Consider the following 23,644-nt stretch of genomic DNA (forward strand, 5'->3'; position numbering starts at 1 on the left):
CAAATTGTTGATTTTCCTTACTCTCTCTCTTATGATTAGGTTTTCTTATTGCCTTAGAGTGTTATTTGGTGAGCTCATCATGAATTAGAGTTCTCTCTCATGATTCTCCCCTGTGTAGTGGTTTTAGGTTACTTTTCTTAGGTTGCCTTTCATTCTCCTATCAAGTCTTATTGTTTCAAGGCTACTGTGCTGTCATGATACCAGAGATCTCAAATTTGTAGTTCTTGCTCCCATAGGTGGCTTGGCCCAAGTACTAGATGCAAGGCAATCTGTGCTCTTTGCTGTGATAGGCATTCAGCTTTATAAAAGGTGCAGATCAAAGCCACAACTGCAATTTTCTTTTATCCTAATTTCATGAGTGCAGAATCTTGCTTTCATATCTCATTTCATATATTCTTCCACCAAACTGGAAGTATTTCTGGTACTGATTCTTCTTCAGGAGTTAAATGTCCAGTCAATTTTGCCCATTTTATAGCACTTTTTATTTGGCTCTCACCAAATAAGTCTCTGGAACCAAACTCTTCTTACTAAATTTTTATAGTTTACTTGCCTTTTAATAGCATATTATTTCTCATAGCTGTGCAGTCATATTTGAGGACCCTGAGTCTAGTTCATCCTGTTCAATCTGCATATGAGTTCTATAGAAGAAACTTCTGGGCACCATATCTGTTCTCTCCTCATTCCAAAGCAAACAAACAAAGAAACAAAACCCTGAAAAATGCCCAACTGAAAACTAGTAAACCTGTGCATTGCACAAGCATGGCTTTTGGAATATAATAAAAATAAAATCCATTTTGTCTTCCATGGTCTTTAAATCTAGTACAGGTAAATAAAAATTCCAGTAGCCCTCATGACTTTCCTACTCACTTTAGGTAAATCAATAATGTGATGGTCACTTTCAGTGCCTTGTTTTGGTGATTTGAATGCTTAATCTTATGTAATAATCAAAACCCCAAACTTAAACTTGTGTTTCTTCCCCTCCCTTAGCAGGGGCCAGCTTTAAGAGGGCTGCCCCACTGGAGAAAAGGTGAACTGGCATTTTCTTTCTCCCTCAGCTCCTCCTCTCCCAGCTGCTTCTGGTCTACCTGGCATGGGAGTCTGGGGAAGGCCAGGGGAAAACAGATAAAGTATATTCTTACTTGAGTTGTTCTTCCAGTTCTCTGGGCCTGGCAAGTGTTTAAAGAATCTGGATTTTTCAGAAGGCTGTTTTGCAGTCCTTTCTCTTTGGGGTCCCCTCAGCTTCTGGCAAAACCACCTTGAGGAAACCATTTTTAGAACCACTAGGCTGACATTACTAACATGAGTAGAACATTCTGTCTCCAGGATTTGTATACTTTTGACTTACTTATAAGAGGAGGAATGCAGCTGTTTTCCGATGTCCCCTCTACTGCTTCACTCTGCCCTGACACTGTAGGACAACAGCCACTACCAACCACCTGTAGGTATCTCATGTGCCTGACAAACTCCAGTCTATGAGCTCTTAAACGATAGGAAACATATCAGTGCTCTCCAAGAGGTCTCTTTGAAGCCAATTTCACTGTGCTTTGCCTTGAGGGATGGAGTGGGACTCAGCATAGCCAAGAAATCTTCATAAATCCACTCCTTCAAAATTCCCCTCTCAACAATTTTAATAGCCTCAGTGTTGCACAAGGTGTCTAAAAGAATCACAATATCTTAACAACTTGATAATCTTACTGACCTTTACCCCTTAATCTAAACTGCCACTGAATATCTTGTCACTGGTCATTTCTTTGGAAAATGAGACAGATGTGGAAATTGTTAGGTGGGGCTTCTGGTTAAGCCTCTTTTCCCCGTCTGTCCTATCTTTTTTTGAGTTGTCTGGAAAGGGGTCATGATGGAGGACCAGGCCCAGAATGTAAGGTCAGAAGAATCATAGATTTGCTTTTGGCATCTTTGAAGAAGTGAAACAATGCCAGTAGTTATTTATCTCCAGGATTTTTATTATTAAAAAATATTTTTTGTCCTTAGGTTTTTAAGTCACTGTAGTCAGATCTGTATTAGTAGAAACTGGATGGGCTTTCTAATTGATACATATACTATTGTTACTGAGTCTAAGCTCGTACTGCTTGCCGTATGACAGGCCAATAATCGAGAGATGAGTTGTCGGGGCAAGGAATAACGACTTTATTTGGAAAGCCAGCAAACCGAAAAAACAGTGGGCTCATGCCCGAAAGAACCATCTTGCCTGAATTAGAATTCAGGCTCCTTTTATGCTAAAAGGGGAGTGAATCAAACACTTCCTGCTTCCCATCAGCCTCCAGAGGAGATGTGTTCATTTCCTTCTCCCTGCAGTCATTCACAGGCGGGCCTGGTCAGGATGTTTCTTGTGAGCTAAACAAAGATATTTTAGCTTAATGTTCATTACCTGGGAGTCAGGGTTCCCAGAGATGGGCCATTATGTATAATTTAAGCTTATAGGCAACATTCCTTTAGTAATTAGCTTGTTAATAGAATACTACAAAAGGTTCTCCCTTATTACACTATGATAGAGAGAGGTTAAAAGATTTACCGAGGTCACTCTACAGGTCACTCCCTTCTACGTCCTTATCTGTGGCCTGGGATAAGAACCACTATGGGTTACTTCCTTATCTATGGTCCCTGGTTGGCTTTCTGTTGGGTTTAGCCAAGGGGAGACAGAAGTTGGAGTTTGAAGGGCAGGAGAAGAGAGAATTTGCATATGTTTTATCTGTTTCCTCCAGCTTCTCTGCCAAGGCAGTTGCTTCCACAACTCCCACTCCTGCTACAAGGCCCCCTCCCCACAGTTCCAGCTCTCACCAGGAACTGGGTATCTACGACCTACTCCTTGTTCCCTCAGTGTAGCCTTTCTACTGTTGTTAGTCTCTTGGAGTCTCAACATCACTTGTCATTTCTTAAACCTTGCCTATACCTTCATTAAAGTAAGTATTCTTGAAAGTTTTGTTATTTCAGCCATCTGGAGTGAATTGTCTTTTCTGATAGACTCCTGACTAATACTGCTATAAAATTATTAATTGTAGTCAAGGCAGATCTTCTAATTATAAGTCCACTCTTTCTTCTCTTATACCTCACAATATTTCATATACTTGACATTGAATAAATGACTAAGTTTTATGTATTGTGATGTTTTACCATAAAAATAAATTTAAAAAATAGGAAAATACTTGTCAACATGGATATATATTTGTTCCCTAGGGTGATTTATCCTAGTGAAAAATATACCATAAAAAGAATATATTATATATCATCTATCAACATATACCTTTTTTTGTATAGAGCTTGTGTCCCTCCATAACCAATAGGAAAAGACAATGCATTATAACTTACATCGCTACAGAGAAAATTCTTGTAGTATCATTTTAAATTCCAACAAAATGGAAAAGAATAGTATATGTAAAGCCTTGTTTCCTTTATTGAAGTCTTTAGTCAAACTAAACACATTCTCATTCTGACATTCTAACAAGAGAATAGTGTTTTTCAGTTTTATCTACAAAATGAAGAAAGCAATTATTAGAAAATATTCTTACTCCAAAATTAGAATTCCCCATATATATTCAGAAAGCATGTCACTTTAGTCCTCTACATTGTCAGATAGTGGTGACACTAAAACGAAAGTTTTGCTGTGAAGGGATCTTATATGTTTTCATTCTGGATCCCCAAGCAATAAATTCAAAAGGGATACACTTCTCTTTAATACCAAAATGCCTGTTCTCTCTTTTATCTTTTTTTTTGCTACTCCTTTGGTATTTACTCCAGTGTATTTGTGTGGTCAGTCATTGCCCACATAGAGAATGAAAAGGCAAGAATGTCTACAAACACTATCATACTTTCCATAAAATTATTTGTTCCGTATTGTGTGTTACTTTTTCTAGTTTTCATATATCTGACTCTCACAAGTTTTTACGTATCAATACATAGTAAACAGAAGGATAATATGGACCTATAGACTTACAGCTTATATAAAATCTAGCCACTGATAATGAGTAGTGATAATTTAATCCTAAACTTAGAGACATAAACAAGTTCCGTTACCTCCTTCTTCCTCCTGGCAAAAATAAGGAAAATAAACAAAGTCTTTCTCTGAAGAATACAAAGGGATGCCCTACATCTCAGAGTTACAGATGGACAGCAGATTAAGGCAATGGCAAACATAAACTAGGGCTTTCAGAGGATGAGAAAAGTCCCACGGGGGTTTCAAAATTAAAATGCATTGAACTACTTAGATGTGTCAACATTTCACTAGAAAGAGGGAGAAGTTCAAAAAGTTCTACCTCATTTGCTAGATTTTGCTTCTGTAAGGCAGAGATCAGCCACCTAGCAACACCACAAAAGATTCTACTCTGACATAGTTTAACTCATGCTGGCTGAGCAGGAAGAAAAGCTATGTAGGATCAGGGCAGAACTGGATGGCCTGTAGTTCCAGTGCCACTAGGGAGTCTGGTTTGGGAAATTGTGAAATTCAGTCTGAGGAATGACTTTTTGTCAGCATTCTTCGAAGTTCACGTCTCTGAGCACCTCTGCTGGGCTCTTTCTCTCCCATTCAATAGACTGCATTGGAAACACACACACACACACACACACACACACACACACACACGCATCACGCAGGGTGAAGAAAGAAAAGATGTCATTTCCAATCAATGACTACCCCATTAAGGTTCAATTGTGCATATGCTAGGAAAAGTGATAAAGTAAAAACTGTGTCGATTAACAGGAAACATTTTCCTATGCAGCTATTTTAGGATTGGTGAAGTACTGAGCTTTCCCAAGTTCCTGATCTTCACAACATAGACAGCTATCTCTTGTTCTCTCTTTTAAAGCCAGTCCGTTGGCATTAGATCCTGCCCCAGAAATAACCCACCACTTTTCTTCCAGGAGAAGAGAAATATCTACTTAACAGTCAGGTCATACCAGAGACTTTGGAAAATATCTGGATCACAAATCCCTGTCAGCAACGACCAGTGAACGAAATCTGGGCCATGTCCTTCCTTGGAGGATGTCCTCCCTGGATGAGTCCACAGGTCATTCAAGAGGCACTTGCATCAGATTGTCAAAGCAATGCCGTTTTCAGCTGTGAAAGCTTACGGCTGGCACGGAAAGTCTAAAAACAATTGGACAGTTAAGTGTACCAACACATCACGAGGCTTCCTTTCTGGGAAAGGGTCAGAGAAGGAAAATTAGGTATTACTGTGCTTTTGATTTTCATGACTCTCTGGGCGTATGTGAGCGGAGAAGAATCCAGCTCTGGGAGTGAGGCAGGGAGGGAGGCTTGGGGAGAGAGGTTATTTGCTTCATCTTCAATCGCATTCCTGGCCTGCCTGGCTTGTCTGACTCTGCACGAGGCACAAAGTGTGTAATGCTTTCTGACAACAGGGGAGGAAAACCGAGGGACAGGCACATTTCATCTCAGAGCCGCTGCTGAAAGCAGCCAGCTGGCTCTGCCTCTTACTGTAAGAGGTGTTGTTATTTTTTAAATATTGTAACCGTTTTAAAGATCTTTTTGGAAAAAAAAAGTTCTTGTTAAAATACAAATGCAGAAACTAAAATATGAAACTGCCCTTTCCTCCAGAGCCAGCCTCCTTCTAGACAGGTCACTGACAACTCTGAATACTTTGAGGTGTATGCTGTTAAACTTGTTTTGCATTTTCACATACTTTCTGTCCCCTGCATAGTATTTTAATACGCATATTATTTTGGAATTTGCACATTTCACCTAACAACACAGACACATTCCTATGTCGGGATTTATATCTCCATTAAAAAAACTGTTACATAGTATCCTACATTTAAATTTGTTTTCCACATAGTACTGCACAATATCAAAATCAACACATTTATCTGCATATTTCTTGTTAATATGACAGTAGGCTAGATTCCTAGGATTGAGGTGGCTGAGTTTAAGAGTATGAATATTAAAAATCTTGAATGGATATTGCCACTTTGTCTTTCCTACAAGTTTCTTTTCCTAAATGTTGTATGTTTAGTTTCCTAAATATACGGGTTATATTCTTATAATCTGTGTAAAAGTGGGTCAGTGTTTCTACATTCTCACAAATAGTAGATATTACTCAACTTTTTTTTTGTCACTTTGATAGGTTAAACCAAGGTTTCAAAGGTTTAACTTTGCACTTATTTATTAAAGAGGGTTGAATTGTTTTAGATATGTGTTGACCATTTATATTCCTTCTTCTGTGAATAATCTTTGTCTATCATTTATTGTATAATTTTTATTGTTTTGAGGGAACACTACATAGTATAGCTAATCCCCATCTGTAGTATATACGGTATATCTTTCTTGTGGCCTGTAACTGTGTTTTTAAAAAATTTTGTTTATGGTGTCTTTCACCATTACTGCAGTTTTATTTTTGTTTAGAAACCATCCATGTGGTCAAATTTCCAAAGCTGTTCATCTTTTCTTTTATGGCTGCTAGTAAGCTTATAAATGACTTCCATTTGTCAAGATTTTAAGCTATTCCCTTATTGTATATTTTCTCTAAGAATTTTTGTAAGATTTCCCTATTTATACCTTTAATAAATCTGGGATTAATTCCTTGGGTATAATGTCAATAACAATTTATATTTTAAATAAATGGCTAACCAACTGTCCTAACACCAATTATTACATAGTTCAACCCATCCACTCTCATCAACTTGAAATGTCACCTATTTTACATTAATTTCACATAGCTACATCAACCTATTAGTAGACTCTTTACCTGTTCCAATAGTCTCTTTGTCTCTTTCTGTCCCAGCTCCACAATATTTATTACCATGACTTTATGACAAGCTTTACTATGAAGTACAGCAAATACCAATCCTTAATTTTGTCTTTAAATATTATATTTATTTTTCTGGTGAACATTAAGACCCATTGGTCTATTTCAAAAAATAAATAAAACTCTAAAACACTAAAAATGTCCTTTGTTAACTGTCATTTGTACACTACTGAATATGGTTAATTCTAGAAAGTAAGTTCATTTGCTTCTTTCTTATCCATTTGATCAGGTCTTTGAGTGTCCTTCATTTGTACCTTCAGTTTTCTTTATGTGGGTCTTAAACATTTACAGTTAAGTGTAGGCCTGTATATATTATAATAACACAGCTATTTCAGAATGGAGCTCTTTTCTAATTATCTTGCTCAATTATTTTTCCTACTGATGAAAAGGAAATTTACTTAGTCTTGCATATTATCTTGTATCCATCTACCTTGCTGAACCTTTTTTTATCATTCTAATAGTGTCACAGTTAATTTGCTTGAATTTCCTAGACTGTGAATATCTGCAATAATATTTGTCTTTCTTCTTTTTCAATATGTCTCACTCTTACTTCTTCTTCCTTATTCCTTTGGTTAAAACCTCTTGAGTAAATAGAATAATCTCAGTGGCAGCAGATCCTTTTTTTCTTATTCCTGGATTTAAGGGAAAATACTTTCAGTTTTTTAAAATAGATTCACAATTGGAAGAGAGGGACTACATCTTTGCCTTTTAAAATTTCTATTGTGTCATTTAAGCTACTCAACTTTAATACCTCTGCTTGGGCCAATTTTGGTAATTTATATTTTCCCATAAAATTGTTTCTTCCATGTGTTGGATATGAAAAAACTACAACCACATGGCCTCTTAAGCTTACTACACAAAAGATATCTAAATGCCCTCCTCTTTAAATTGACTTCTTGAAACTTTGAAATAATTTTCATTTACAGAACATTCAAGTGTTATTATAAATATATTTGTTAGTCCTTAGCACTTGAGTACTATGTTTGAAAAAAATAAACAGAGGCCATGACGTTAAATTTTGATCATTTGTTCTGTATTCCACCAGTAAAGAACTATTGTTGGTTGCTATGGAGATGATTTCAACAATGTTAAATAAGAAACTGGCAAACGGATTACTAGTGCTTCCCACTTAGATACATTTTAAAAAGTGTTCTTAAGTAAATAAAATGATTATGAATTACACATTTCAGCAGTACAAAAGCTCTTTTCAATTCACAGCTCCATCATGGCGGAGAATGTTGGTTTCTTAGTGAATGTTCATTTTCCCCTCCTCCTTATAAAAAGGTTAGGTAATTTATTCAAAGTCATGGAGTTAGTAAATGGTGGTTGGAGTTCATACCCAAACCCAGGTTTACGTGGTTTTAGGGTCATATCCCTGTCCTCTTTTGTATACTGCATACAGGATACGGCTCATATGCATGTGGGTTCAGGAAAATAGAGAGGAGGTTCTACACAAGTTGGGACATAAAAGATAAATCTGGAGTTTTTCAGGTAGTCAAGGTGAGAAAGAGTAATATGGGCAAAAAGGAACAACATGAACACTCATAAGAATACTAGAAGTGCACAGTATGTTAAAGAACAGAAAACAGCCAAATGCAAATAAAGCTTAGTTCTAGAATTTCTTCAGGCATTTGATTCAAATCTATACTCATTGAATCTTGCAATCATAGAATCACGAGCCACCTAGTCAAATCCCCAAAGAGGCAAAATACCACGATGGTTCATAACTTAGGAGTACAGACACTGGCCAGAAGACTGAGGTTTAAACCTGAACTCCACCACCTTTCTTGCTCTTTGTCTTTGGTAAAATTACTTAATTTCATGGTCTCATCTCCTTACCTGCCAAATTAGACACCATATCATCTGCTCTGTAGGTTTATGTGAAGGCCAAAGGCATACCAAACACTTAAGAGGTGCCTGATGTGTGCCAGTAACATACCTCAGATTTTTAACATTTGTGTCAAATGAAAGAAAAGCCATAGGGTGGTTCTAGCAACTATGACTACATATTTTCATTTTCCTTTAGCCTGCCCCAGGCAACACCTGCCCCACACCTGGTAGAAGGGACACTCCTTAACTGTTCCACATTCCAATTGTACTCTGTTGTGTGGGTGTACCATAGTTTATTCAGCCACTCTCTTATATGTGGGCATTTAGGTTGTTTCCAATATTTTGAAATTATAAAAATGCTTACAGCGAGTAACCTTGTGGACATTCATTCTCATAGTGCTGGAATTGTACCAACAGTATAAATTCTAGAAGTGGAATTGTTAGGTTCAAAAAGTAAATGAATACGTAGTTTTTTTAGATGTTGCCAAATTCATTTCCATAAAAATTATACCAGTTTGCATTTCTACTAGCAAAGTGCTTGTTTCTTTATATCCTTACCAACAGAATACGTTGCTCATCAGAGAGGTGGGGAATAGCATCTTAGTATGGTTTTAATTTGTCTTTATCTCATGAATGAAGTAGAATTATTTTCATATGTTTAAGCATAATTTTACATATTTTTAAACTAATCATTGTCCATTTTCTTAATGTGATGTTTGGACTTCCCCATATTTTAAAACAGCTCCTTAAGTATTAGGGACATTTTCATTTTTCTGAGATATATAATAATACAAGCATTTTCTTTCAGATTGCCAGCTGCCTTTTGATGTTGCATATTGCATATTTTGTGCCAAGCAAAAGATTCTTTCTAACCAAACTTCTATGTAGTCAAATTTATTAGTATTATATTTGATTGCATTTGGACTTGAGTCATTGAAAAAACCTTTATTCTTACATCCAGATTATAGAGGAATTCACCATGTATGTAAATGGTTTTAAATTCACCCTAGCATGTATAGTTTCACTTTGAATTCTGATCTACCTGAAGTTTATTTTTATGTGTGTATGGCGTGAGGTATGGTTCTAATTTTTATCTTTTTCCAAATAGCTAACTAGTTGCCCCAACACTGCTTGAAAGTCTATCTTGTTCAGTGACTTAAGATGCCATCTTTACCATTTACTAAATTTTCATGTGCAATTGGATATATTTCTAGAAGTTTTACTCTATTCTGTTAGTCTGAAATGTCTATAATGCCTATTGAAGTTCCTGTACCACACTGCTTTAATAATAAGGACTTAATTCTGTTTATACTAGTTGGGCTACTCAGCCTCTAGTAGCTTGTCTTTTTCAGTGTTTAACCAGTTAATTCCATGTTTATTTTTCCATAGGAACTTTAGTACCAAATTGTTTACCCCAATTTGTGGGTATTTTTGTAGGGATTGTGTTAAATTTATAGATTAACCTAGGGAGAACCAAGGTCCTTAAGATGTTGCATCAGCTACCCAGAAAAGGAAAATGTCTTTCTACTTGTTTAAGACTTTTGGGATTGTTTTTAAACATACAGGTTTGCTTTTATTTTTTAAATTTATTCCTAAATATTTTATCTTTTTATTTTTGTTGTGAGTAGGGCTTCCTTTTCCACTTTTTCCTCTAGTTTTGTGTATACAGACTATTGATTTCTGAATGCTAATTTTATATCCTCCAAACTTATTGAACTGATTTTAACTTTTGAATTAATATTTATGATTATTTTCTAAGGTTTTCCAGGTATACTATCATGATAATTTAACTTCTTTCCTAATTTTTATGCATCTTTTTTTGTTTTTTTGTCTTGTTTTGTTTTTGGTCAAATTGTGTTGATTACTATCTCTCATAAAAATGTTAAATATCAGTGAAGATAGTGGTCATATGTGCCTTGTTCCTAACATCTTCATGGAAATGCCTTTTGTGACTCTCTATTAAGATACTGAATTTAGGAATAATGAATTTATATTTTATAATATTAAGGAAGCATCAATTGGATATCAATTCCTATTTTCCTTAATGCTTTTTTTGAAAAGACTTAAGATTTTTTTTTAAAACCCTGGAGAAAATCATAATAGGTTTCTTTGTCTCTCTGCTTTCAGAAGTCTAATGCTTGACTAATCCCTTTTCCTTATTATTTGGTCTTTTTCCCTAGAGGTCATGAGGATGTTTTTCTTTGGTTTAGAGCTTAATATTTTTACTAGGCTATATCTTGGAGTTGCTAGGTTTGTGTCAAATTTCCCAGGTAACTTTTGGCCCTTTCATTATGTAAATTCAGGTTTTCTTTCATTGCTGAAAGTTTTCTTGGATTATAGTTTTAAATATTAATTCTGTTCCCTTGTTTGGTTTTTCCTTTTTAGGGACTCAAACTGCAGTTGATCTTTGAACAACTTGGGGTTTAAGGACTCCAACTCCTGCACAGTTGAAAATCCATGCATAACTTTACAGTCGGCCCTCTGTATCTGAAGTTCCACATTCTGAGATCCAAGCATTCATGAAACGTGTTGTACTGTAGTGCATATTTTTTTGGAAAAAAATCTGCATGTAAGTGGACTTATAATCTGCATATAAGTTGTGTGCAGTTCAAATCCATGTTGTACAAGGGTCAACTGTACATCCATATTCTTTGTCTTCCACTTCAAATACTTTCTCTTTGATTCTTTTTACTTTATCTCATTTTCATTCCCTTGGTTATTTCCCCACCTTTGTTCACAATTCCTTAATAAATTTAATTTGAATATGTCCTCCCTTGGGAGAACTGTAATTTAGTGTTTCTTTCTTTTTTATTTAATTTCTTTCCTGAGTTTCATTGATTCTTATTCGATTCTTACTGTTTTGTTGTCCATTTGTACTTAGACTTTGAATTTCTCAATTAAGAATTTTTTTCCAATATCCCTAAATGTTTTTTCTGACAATATTTAATTCACTTTGGAGTTGGGATCTTAGAGTATTTTCTTTTTTGCTTCATCTTTATTTCTTTCTTTCCTTCTTTCTTCCTTCTTCTCTTTCTTTCTTTCTTTCTTTTTTTGGTGGGGGAAGGAGAGTGTTCATAAGCTAAATTTTATTTTAAACAGTGGTTTTGTAGAGATGGAAATTGCATTTATTCTTCATTTCAAGCCTAGGGCTGTAGATTTGAGGTAGTTTACAAGATTCCTAGTTTAAGAGCACCCTCTTCTGTCATTGTAGAATTCCCAGAGTTTCTTTAATGGGTGACAATTTTCTTTTTTGGTGTCCATGCTGTCCTACAAACTGGAGAGTAATTTCTTTTTAGTATAATGAGCACATCATAGGCTCACTCAATATATTGGGTTGGCCAAAAGATTAGTTTGGGTTTCTCCGTAAGATGTTATGGAAAAACCCAAATGAACTTTATGGCCAACCCAATACTTTTTGCAGCACACATAGAAAGTACCCAATAGTTCCTCTGTGGTTGATAGTTTGGGTTATGGTGAGGCCATACGCTCATATCAATAATTTAAGAACATATTTAAAAGTATTGATATTTTTTCCTTGAAACTTCAGAACTTTCTATTTGTATTCATTTGTTCATCCTTCATTCAATATATCATTCAAATGGTTCTTACAATGTCAGGTATGAATTTGGTACTAGTCATGAAAAGGTATGGAAAACATACCTTTTGAAGACAATGGTCTTCAGAATGTTTGCCCACACACCCCAAAAGAGTTTTTGAAAAAACTTTGTAGTCCCTTTAATTTTAAGTCAAAGTTAAATTTTTTTCATCTTAACTTTAAGAAATTGCAAAGGATGCACTCTCCAGGCTACTATAAATAAAACTCTTAGACCGCTCAAATGTAGACACTGAAATGTAAATACAATGGTGATTGGATACACATCATCTTCCAACAAAAAATACATGAAGACATTTGCCTTTAATATTTAGAATTTTTAATAGTTCCTTTTCCTCCTTAAACTCGTATTTTGATTTCCCTTTCCAACTGATTTTTATCCTTCATATCATAGATTATTTTTTTAAATTTTCAGTGAGCATAACTGTCTAGAGTTTATCCTTACATATAGAACTAGTAAAAATTGGGAAAAACAAATTTTGATAGTCATAAAAAATAAAATTGCATTGGAAATATATTTCTTAATAGGATAGGTAGGGCAGGTTTTAAATAGGTAATTTTGTAAAACAAACACTTGTAAAAAAACATAATGAGGGAAGCAAGAGCGGAGCCCAGAAGGAGCAATGAGCCATTCTTCCTGGTTGGATGGGAAATGATTCCCAGAGAAAATGCCATTTATATTGGATCTTAAGCATTAAAAGGCATCCTTTGGGAAAATAAGGTAGAAAAAGAAAACTCTAGGCGAGGGGACAGTGTGTGCAAAGCTTGGAGAAAGAGGAGAAGACGGCCTGTCAAGGCAAAAGATCTTTTTGGACATGTTAAATGTGTGATGCCTATTAGATATCCAGATGCGATCTGGTGTCTTTTGGGGAACTGAATTTAAGAATGTGGAATTTAGTGGAATAGGTTTGGGCTGCTGATAAATTATATTCAAAGCCAATAAATTAACACAAGCTTAGATGAAATCATATAGTAAGTGAGGGTAGGAAGAAAAGAGAAGAATTTCAAGCACTGAGGATTGGAGCACTACAGTATTGCAGGAAAGAGAAGGAACAAGTAAAGAAAAGTGAGTGATGGCCAGTGATATCCCCAAAATCAGGTAAAGGAAAAGGGTAATTCACTCTCAAATACTCCCATGTAGAGAAGGTAAGAAATGAGAAATTACCATTTTTATTGCCTTTTAAATTCCAGGTTAAAGTGCCATTCTAATATAAGGGCCTCCTAGAAATGGTATTTAAAATTTCCAAAAGGTATTTTTTTTTTTGTCACCCGTCTATTTTTTATTTCTTTTGGATATCTAGGAATTTTTGCTTTCTGTATTTTGTTACTATGTCATTTGATACATAGAGATTTTTGCCTGTTGTAACTTTTTAGAGTGTATCACTTTAATTTAACGATATAGCCTTTTAAAAATGTGCTTATACTATAATTCTGTGGGGTTTTTGATATTAATAAGGTCATTACTGTGTATTTTTATTTTTATTAGCCAAATCAATTTTTCTTACCTTTTGTTTCAGTTCTTCTAGATATATTTCTTGTTTAAAATGAAATCATGCATGAAATATAAATATAATATAAAATGTTTATGTAATAAGAATATATATGAAATAAATATATATAGTAAAATTCTATATATGTATGTAATTATATATGTATTTTAAATCTGATGTTGCTTCCTATGTCTCTCTTTTAGCCTGGCTAACTTGATTTTCTTTTCTTTCTTGGAACCTCTTTCCTGCCCTCCATATTAATTTGGAATTTATATTACATAGCTCACTCTATTTTTCTAATAAACATATTGGTATAATTGAAATAATGATCGAGCCTCCTTAAGTGAGGAATAATTTACCTCTTTCGGCTCACGGTTTACGTCTTCAGCCCTCAAACATGCCAAGCTGTTAATGTTTCTCAAGTAATGGAAAACCATGGTTCGCCTAGTAGTTTCTACTCTTGTGGATAATTACAAGCTCCTAGCAACACAAATGACCTTATAAAGTCTCTCTCCTCTGGATTATAGATAAAACCTTAGATTCCAAGAGGAAATCCAAAGGTTTTTGTGAGAGGCTTCCGCAGGAAACCATGAAATTCTTGTATTCACAATGGCCTGGATGAGAGGTGGGCTTTGGCCTTCTGTCCTTACTTCTTTGGGTGACAAAAACAATGAATTCCCACTCTTGGGAATAAGAGAATAGGGCTTGACATAAAGCTAATACCTTTCCACAGTGCCCCATAGTTACTCTAAAACTATATTCTAAAGCTGTCTTCACTTAACCTTAAATCCAAAAATGACTACCTGTATGTGACAAATGAACTGGACACCAAATTTAACTGGAAATGAATCTGACACTAAGTGCAATTAGAAATAATTTCATTGTTATTTGGCATTTCAGTAAGACACATTATGCTTAAAGTAAGGAATTGTGCAAGGACAAGTCAAAGGATGGGTATTGCAAGATACTGTGAAACAAAATATTTAAGAACCAAATGACCAGGACTTCCCTGGTGGCGCAGTGGTTAAGAGTCCGCCTGCCAATGCAGAGGACACGGGTTCCATCCCTGGTCTGCGAAGATCCCACATGCCGCAGAGCAACTAAGCCCATGCGCCACAACTACTGAACCTGCACTCCAGAGCCCACGAGCCACAACTACGGAGCCTGCGTGCTGCAACTACTGAAGCCCACGAGCCTACAGCCTGTGCTCTACAACAAGAGAAGCCACCGCAGTGAGAAGCCTGCGCACTGCAACAAAGAGTAGCCCCTGCTCGCCGCAACTAGAGAAAGCCTGCGCACAGCAACGAGGACCCAACGCAGCCAAAAATAAATAAATAAATAAATTTATTAAAAAAAAATAAGAACCAAATAACCTGTAGTAGGATTAATGGGGTTAATTAAATGATGACAAGCCCATATATTAAATACCGTATACTACACAGCCTAAAACAGTGGCATAGTAATACTGATGGCTAGCATTCCTATAATGTCTTTTATGTGTCAGGCTCTGTGCAGAATGTCTTACATATATTAACCCCTTTAAGTCTCATAACTGCTGTATGAGGTAAGTGCTGTTATTTTCTCCATTTTACCAAAGAAGAAGCAGAAACACAGTCAGATTGAGGGATTTACCCAATATTAGACAGCTGGTAAGTAGTGGATCTAGAGTCATGTCTACTGACGTGGAAGAACAGCATGATATTTCATGAAGAGATTAAAAAAAAACACAGCACAAAGTATATTGCAAAGTGTAATTCACATTTTGGTAAGAAATAAATGTGTGCTCGTGTGTGCATGTTTGTGAAAGGAAAGCCATATGGATATAAGCCATACTACTCAAGAGTAGGATTTAGGTGTTGGGATTTCTACTTTTTGCCTCATACACTATTTTATGCTTTTAAAAAATTTTATTGCAATACACATGTATCACTTTTGCAGTTCACAATTTAAAGAAATAAAAATCTGAATGAAGAGACTACCATATTATACTATGAAAAAAATGTTCAAAAGTCTTTTTTTTTCACCCCTACATAGCGGATAGCACTCAGTCCAGACAGTTATTTTGATGGTAATTACAGTTATTTAGCTATTTGCAAAGTATTATTTACTATCAAAAGTAACATATTAAAATACTTCATTAGCTTTTTGGTTAGTGAATTCCTTTATACATTTTGCTGCATTAATTTCCTTTCTTTGGTCCATCTCTCTGTCAATCCTCCTGTCACATCTTCTCCCCACATTAGAGTTTTCTCACTTGAGAGAAAGAAGTTTCGAACATCACCATCTGGATTTCAATTTTTAAAGTTTATTTAAGTACATGAGGACGTTGCCAAGAACGCAAAACTCTTTGCTTGCTCAGCTGAGACTAAGTACAGTTGGGAGCTTTCTTGTCTAACCATCAGGGTTAGAGAAGACAAAAATTCAAACGTCCTTACTGTAAACAGCTGACATTACCACTCAGTTGATGTTTAATAAACATTTACGCCATCATTCTCAATTTCTTCCAGGAGATTTTTAGCAATTAATATTACTTATTCTGTATTTCCATCAAGTTGTAGTTTGTACTAAGTTAATTTCCATGGAAACCAATACAGGGAAAAGTATAATTTTGCTAAGATGTTGTGAGATAAATTATGTAGTGCATTTGAGAGCCAAATACTTTGAGAAATCCATTAATATTTCCATTTCAGCAATGTTAAAACAGTGTTACATTTCATCATAAAATTTTTTGTTATTGTTTTACTTGGTAGAGGTTTTTGCTTTTTTTAGGGATAAACAACTTTTCCTAAAATATGAGTGTTGACTCAGAAGGATATAAGAATCTAAACAACTATTAATCAGTTTTTTTCCAGATACTTCTGTGTGCTTTGTTATGACTTGAGTATCAACCTGAAACCATTTGTCTAATAAGCAAGGTAATATATCCATCGGTCTGTTAGATTAACAAGTCATAAACACTAATATAATGGAATATGCATCATTTCCTTTAGAATTTATGAAACAGTTTGCACAATTTCCTAAAGGGTGAGGGAAAAAAAAAATCAAGCCATCTTTGATATGCAATATAAATAATTCCCAGAAGAAATCACAGGGACTGTTTTTGTTTATTTTTGCTTTAAGTATGCAAGTACATTCCTTATCTGTACCTTAACTTTAGCTACTCATAAGCATCCATGGAAAAAAATGGAAAAAGGTTTTATTTATGAATTAATTTTATCCTTGTTAGAAAAGAAAAATATGGAATTTGAAATAAAAAGGGAGATAGGAAATACAGACACTAAGCTCATCTGAAATAGGATGATACCCAGATAAAACATTTTTATAACCTGATGTAAATATTAAAAAAAGGAATAATGAGTACTATTAAAGCCATATATCCCATACAATATAAAATGCTGAGAGACATAAAATCATGTGAAATAATTGATATTTTTCTAAAATACACTCACATCTTTCTTTCTCTTATTGAGACAGATAAGTGTAAATGGTGTCATTATCCACTCTTTTTACCTTAATAACCACATGTTCATTCATTAGATCAGCCTCAAGAAAAATAAGACGACAACAATACATGTTAAAAAAAAAAAAGGCAATGGTTCTTACCGACACACAGGACCATTTTTCTCCACTACACAAGTCCCACCATTTCTGCAGTAACCTCTTGGACACTCTAAAACAAAGCATTTGAAAACCCACAGTTAATTATAAATATTACTAGGAAGAAGGAGAATGTATTACTGTTAGTCGTTGCATTAAATCTAATCATGGAGAGTCAATTGCTTCTAGTAGCTAAAAGCACAGAATTCTTTTAGGTTACTTTCCTGTACCCCCCAAATTTGTTCGATGCCGCCTGCTGTCCTGGACGTGTTCATTCTCTTTACATGCGCAGTGCTTGACCACAAGAGACTTTTTTTCTCCCGTGGATTAGGTACAATCTACTTATTTAGAATGTCTGCATGACATATTTGCGATTACACTGAAATGTTTTCTTTACTGAAACATTTCTTCAGCTACACACTGCAGTCACTGTACCACGGCAGACAAATGCTTTGCATGGGTGACTGTCATTTTGACAAGATGTCACTTGTGTGCACACTCTTGTCCTAGCTCCACGTCCGTGACAGATGTCAGCACAGCTCAAATGGATCCTCGATGCCCTGGCCCTGCTTATTTTGCTGCTCGTATATTTCTGAGTTTTAGGTTAGCATGAACATTTATTTTCAAAGGTGGTTTGTTTATAGGTTAAAAAGAAGCTAAATAGTTTCACGTAGTCACGGTTGTAGAAGTGATTAGTGATTTCAGCTCTTTCCTTTACACTGTCTCCTTGTATTGTCACTACAAAATCCTGATCCATTAAGACCTGTCAATTTCCTTACTTAATCCCCTTGTTACTCTTCTTGGCTTTTTTAATACCTCCTCTCTTGTAGGAGACCATTCTTCCCTGGTTGGGCTACCATAACTCTAATACTTGATGGAAACCTACACTGCCTTTAATTTGTAATTCAACACATCTATTCTGAGTCCCTGTTCAATGTCTGGCACTTGGCTAGGCACTGGATATGGAATGATAAATAATATAGGAAGCTTACACAGCTGTTAAGGCTGCGGGCACTGGAGCCAGACCACCTGAGTTGAAATTTCAGCTCAATTTATTAGCTGTGTAATACCGAGTAAGGTAACTAATCTCTCTGTGCCTCAGGTTTCTCTCTGTTAAACAGGGTTAAAAACAGTACCTATCTCACAGGGCTGTTGAGAATGTTAGAACACTAGGCTCATAGTATGTGTTTAAGAAATGTTGATCTAGAAATGATATAGGCACAGTCTCTGCTCTCATTGACCTTCCACCTTCATGGAGGATGCAAAAAAGTGACGAGGGGATTAAAATACAGTATTAAAAGTAGTCTAATTTGGGATGAATGTAACAAGGGTAATGGGAACACCAAGGAGAGCACATAAGTCAAATTTGGGGAATAAGGAAAAGCTTTCCAGAAAAACGTTTATTTGGGCAGGTGTGTGTGTGTGTGTATGTGCGTACCTGTGTGTAAAGGTAAGCATAGAGACACAGAGGCATGAGAAGAGAGTGTGGTGTACTTGAGAAACTGAGGGAAGTTCAGCCTGGTTGGATTGTTGGCAATATGAAGTATAGTAAGTATGAGAGAAGGTCAGAGACACACAGGGGCCAGATCATCTGGGTTCAGTGAAGAGTTTAAACTTTATCCTAGGAGACCAGGATTTTAAGAAGGGAAGTAGTATGCTTTGTGCTTTAGAAAGATAATTCTGGCTACAGAGTTTACAGTCAACAGAAGGGCCAAGAGTAAAATCTGAGAACACAGTTAAGTCTTTGGTAGCAATCCAGGAATGCCTGAATGAAAGGAATGGGGTGGGAGCATTCAGAGTTGTGGGAATTTATAAGATATTTAAATGTTGGGATTGAAACATCTTGGTGATTATTTGGGAAAGTCAAGGATGATGTTCACATTTCTGACCGGGCTACTGGTTAATTGATGGTTTGATTCCTTGAGTTGGGGGATTTATGGGAAAGGAAGATTTTAAAGGGAAAGATGCTGTGTTGTAGGTGCCTAAGGGACATCCAAGTGGAAGTATTCGGTGGGCAGGATTTGTAGGTCTGAAGCCAAGATGAAATATTAACACACAGAGAGAAGCCATTTACTTGGGTAGAGGAAGAATGATGATCGTGAGGCATAGTAGGAAAGTAAAGAGGAGAAATAGAAACATTATGTAGGCAATATTCATTGAAGGAAAACGTGGGAGGATAGGGCGTCTCGAGAGAGTCAGATTGTCATGCCAGTCTCTGAATGTTCAGAAGGGGATAGAAGAGGCATTAGGAAAGAGGAAAATAGGGAAGGAGGGAGGGTGCATTTTGGGAAGAAACTTGAAATATACCATGTGTTTGGTATCTTGTTTGCTTCAAAAGTTTTCAGTGTTTTGCTTTCCCAGGGGTGTATTTCCCATCTTGCCTTCCTCAAATCTTCCCATTTAACTGTAAGAGGGGAGTGCAGTGCTGGAGATGAGTGTAAAGACCTACAGCCCTCAGGCTTCGGGGGCAGACTCAGCTGAACAGAGCAGATGGGAAACTGCCTTCATAAACGAGAAATTAGCTGGTCTGACTAAAAATAGCCCATCAATTTGATAAAGCATAAATAGATACATACCTTGTTAGAGAAACCATTTTATGGTTATTTTGGGTCTTAGGTACAATTTTAATCTTCCTCAAATAAGAGTTGTGTTTTAGAAAAAAATCACGTTTAGAGTGTCTGATACTGCACCACATCAAAATATACACAGCTGCACATTTTTTTCTGGGGTCATTAAAATTTGCTTTGATGCTTGCTTTACATCAGAATGATTCTGTGGGAATCTAAATATGTATTTTCTTGCACGAGATAGTGGAGCACAGTGGAAAGAACACAGGCATTGGCTGCAATAAAGAGTGAATCCTGGTGTGTGGGTGGACAGAAGATTTGTAGATTATCTCTGCGAGAAGTTTTTCTAAGTTTCTGCCTTAGACCCAGGTTCTTTATCCAGAAGATGGAAAGACACAGTACAAGTATTTTCATCTTTAATTTACTCAAAACAATTTACAGCAGAGAGCAGATGAAATGGGGAAAGACATGGGTACACTAGCTAATAATGAAGAGATTAAATATTTTCAGTAGATAATAGTTGGGACCTAGAAATCCATAAGTGTAATATTAGAATTAGCACTATTATTGTCTCACTGCCTTGTACCCTCTTGAATTGGTTATTATGACCATGTGTCTGGAAGCCAATAGGACTCACAGTAAACTACGTGGAAATATCATTCTGTAAAGGATTCACATTCAATCCCACTCTGGTGTGTTACTTTGGATGAGCAGAAAAACACATATAAGCTGGACAAGTGATCAGTATAAAAACAAAAGTAACTTTTAAGCTTAAATCTAAATAATTTGCAGTTAGGCACATACACAAACGTATATATTTTATTTTTTTTCCTTCTAGATTGCATGGAGACTAGGGAAGTGATGGCTATTCCATGTTGGACTGTTGGGAAGACTGATAATCATGTGAGTCCTGGTTTTTCCCCCTGTGATACTCGGTTTAGTTAATGAGTTATGTGTTGTCGTTGGGCTAGGTATTTTAGGTATAATGTTCATCATGTTTAAAGTGAGGGTGACCTTTTTTATAGGACTGTTGGGAGGATAAAATTAAATTTATTTATAACAATTTTACACTAGTGAATGGTATGCATAAAGTATTAAATGATTGTTCTCATCCATCTCTCTATATTTGGAGGTCCTTTGAGCTTGCCATGAAACCTAATTTCTATTACCACTGCTCTCTCTCCAAATTCTTCTCTTTCTTTTATTTTCCCTCTTCTATCATCATGATCACCATCACCACTACTGTTTACTGAAGACTTGCTCTATGTCAGAGACTGTCCCAAGAGTTTTACTGGTGTTACTTCATTTATTCCTCACAACATTATGTGGTATATCCCATACTTACCCTTTTTTTTTTTTTTTTAAACAGAGGAAGAAACTGGTCAATAATATAATTTGCTCAAGTTAATAGCAAGGGAACACCAGATATTCAACTAAATTCTGGTCCTCTAATTTTAAAGCCTGTTAGTATAAAAATGTCAAATAATTATTCAGTTCAGAATTTCTATCACCCCTTGTGTTTCTTGATATTATGGGATCAAGAACCCCTTTGAATTGTATGGTATTTATGCATTGTCATGGATTAAATATATATATATACACAATAAACTGCATGTCGTTTCAGGAGCTCTAAGGATTACAAGAGTTCACCAGAAGCTTGTGAAGCAAACCAAATTCCTCGTGGGCACGGACTATTTCTTTATCTTGAAATCCCAGCACAAGGACTGCAGGAGGGATTAACCATATTTCAGAAACTTGAAGTAGCTTCACAGTACTTGTATGAGAAGTTTTGTGTTATGTTTTGGTTTGGTTTTCAAAAACTTCTGGGGCTTCCCTGGTGGCACAGTGGTTGAGAATCCGCCTGCCAATGCAGGGGACACGGGCTCGAGCCCTGGTCTGGGAAGATCCCACATGCCGCGGAGCAACTAGGCCCGTGAGCCACAACTGCTGAGCCTGCGCGTCTGCAGCCTGTGCTCCGCAACAAGAGAGGCCGCGATAGTGAGAGGCCCGCGCACTGCGATGAAGAGTGGCCCCCGCTCGCCGCAACTAGAGAAAGCCCTCGCACAGAAACAAAGACTCAACACAGCCATAAATAAATAAAAATAAATAAATTTAAAACTGACACTGTTTAAAAAAGAAAACAAAAATCTTCTGAAACATTGTTAAGCTATATTGTTATTATTCATATATTAAGTTAATAATATCTCATCCTATAATTGTATATTTTTAGTGCCTTTCCCTAATTCTCCTTCAAATAGGTGATTATCATAATTATAGTATCACCTTAACATAACCTTTATTAACCTCTACTACTGCAAATGACTGGAAAAAGACTTTCAATTTACATGAACTCGGATGTATCCTGTTCAATAGTTTTCTGTTGCCTAAGCAACCAAAAGTTGCAAATAATATGCCTTTTTAATGTAATTTGGGAATAGATAGGACTCATTGAAATATACTTAACCTGCAACACTCATGCAACGCCTGAGCTTGATGTTTTTGTTAATGACTTAAACCTTGAGGTGAGGAGAGACCAGATGCTCACCATCTGTTGTGTGACCACTGGGAGAATTACTGGATGCTATAAGGACTGGCCTCATAAATGTCTATGAAATGCTGACCTTAAAAGAATATGATGCTTGAAAAGAGAGAGGAAGGTGGAATGTGCCTGGGCACAGCATGGATGAGACTTAAAGGCTTTCTTAAAAACAGTGACTTTATCATATTTGATTGACAAACTAAAAAGCATAGAAAATATAAATAAGAGAATGCATAATGTAATATGGATCTTATTTCTGAGAACTGTTTCACTAGTTCTTTATTTCATTTTAACCCAATAGCTGTGGCAATATGACCTATACTTTGTAAATGAACTAAATGAATTGGTGAGTGACAGAAATGATGGACAACAAAAATGTGTTCTATATTATTAACTACAGGTTGTCTATCACGCAGGATGAATGACAGGTCTTCTGTTTTCTGTTTCTTCGTATTTTTAAATATAGAACATGTCAAAGCAGACAATGAACCGTAATATGTTCTAATACATTTGTTCTCATATAGGTCTATCCTGAAGAAAATCTCATTTTTATGTAAATACATTTGGGTACTGGACATAAGTGCTGTGTCTTAATAGTTTCAAATAATGGAATTATCTCATTAATATCTTTCTTACTCTCTGAAGAGAGTAACAGAATTCCTTTCTGGTATCTAATCTGATGTATAAGCATGCATAGTAGAGAAGTAATGCCAAAGAGATTCATCTTCACATACTTTATGGAATCAGATTTGTGCACTTCTTGATTTCCCCTTGTACTCATAAAATTCAGTGCTGCACAAGTACTCATTTTTAGTAGCATAAAAAAAAAAGATATTTTTTGCACTATGATTTTATTTGAATTATCATGCTTTTGTCACTTATAACATTCTTCTATCTTGAAAGATACAAAAAATATATTCTTTCCTAGTTTTGATATGAAATATCCCTAATTTTTTTAGAAAATATGACTGAATACATCTTTTATCACCAATTTATATTATTGTTTAGTTGTGATGTTTACATTGCCCCTAACTATCTTTTATTTTATATATCTCCTGCATGAAATAAAAATTCAATTACTCAGGAGAGATGTTAACAATGGACTATAATAAATTGAGACTATTAAAGCAGTTTTGATAAAAGTATAATCACAAAAACACATTATCAGATCTTATAAATGTTCTACGGTCAGAAGAAAGAAAAATGTTTAAAAGTTAGTCTGAAGTTAAATAAAT

General features: G+C 35.6%; 1 protein-coding gene across 1 annotated transcript in view; it reads right to left on the minus strand.

The window, feature by feature from the left end:
• The window catches only part of MALRD1 (MAM and LDL receptor class A domain containing 1), a 600,449-nt gene that overhangs the window by 72,168 nt on the left and 504,637 nt on the right, over window positions 1-23,644 (minus strand). The window contains exon 36 of the mRNA XM_059909182.1: window positions 17,310-17,376. Coding sequence (XP_059765165.1) covers window positions 17,310-17,376 — 67 coding nt within the window. The remainder of the gene's footprint in view (window positions 1-17,309; window positions 17,377-23,644) is intronic.

The sequence above is a fragment of the Balaenoptera ricei genome, chromosome 2 (assembly GCF_028023285.1).
Source record: "Balaenoptera ricei isolate mBalRic1 chromosome 2, mBalRic1.hap2, whole genome shotgun sequence".
Lineage (NCBI taxonomy): Eukaryota > Metazoa > Chordata > Mammalia > Artiodactyla > Balaenopteridae > Balaenoptera > Balaenoptera ricei.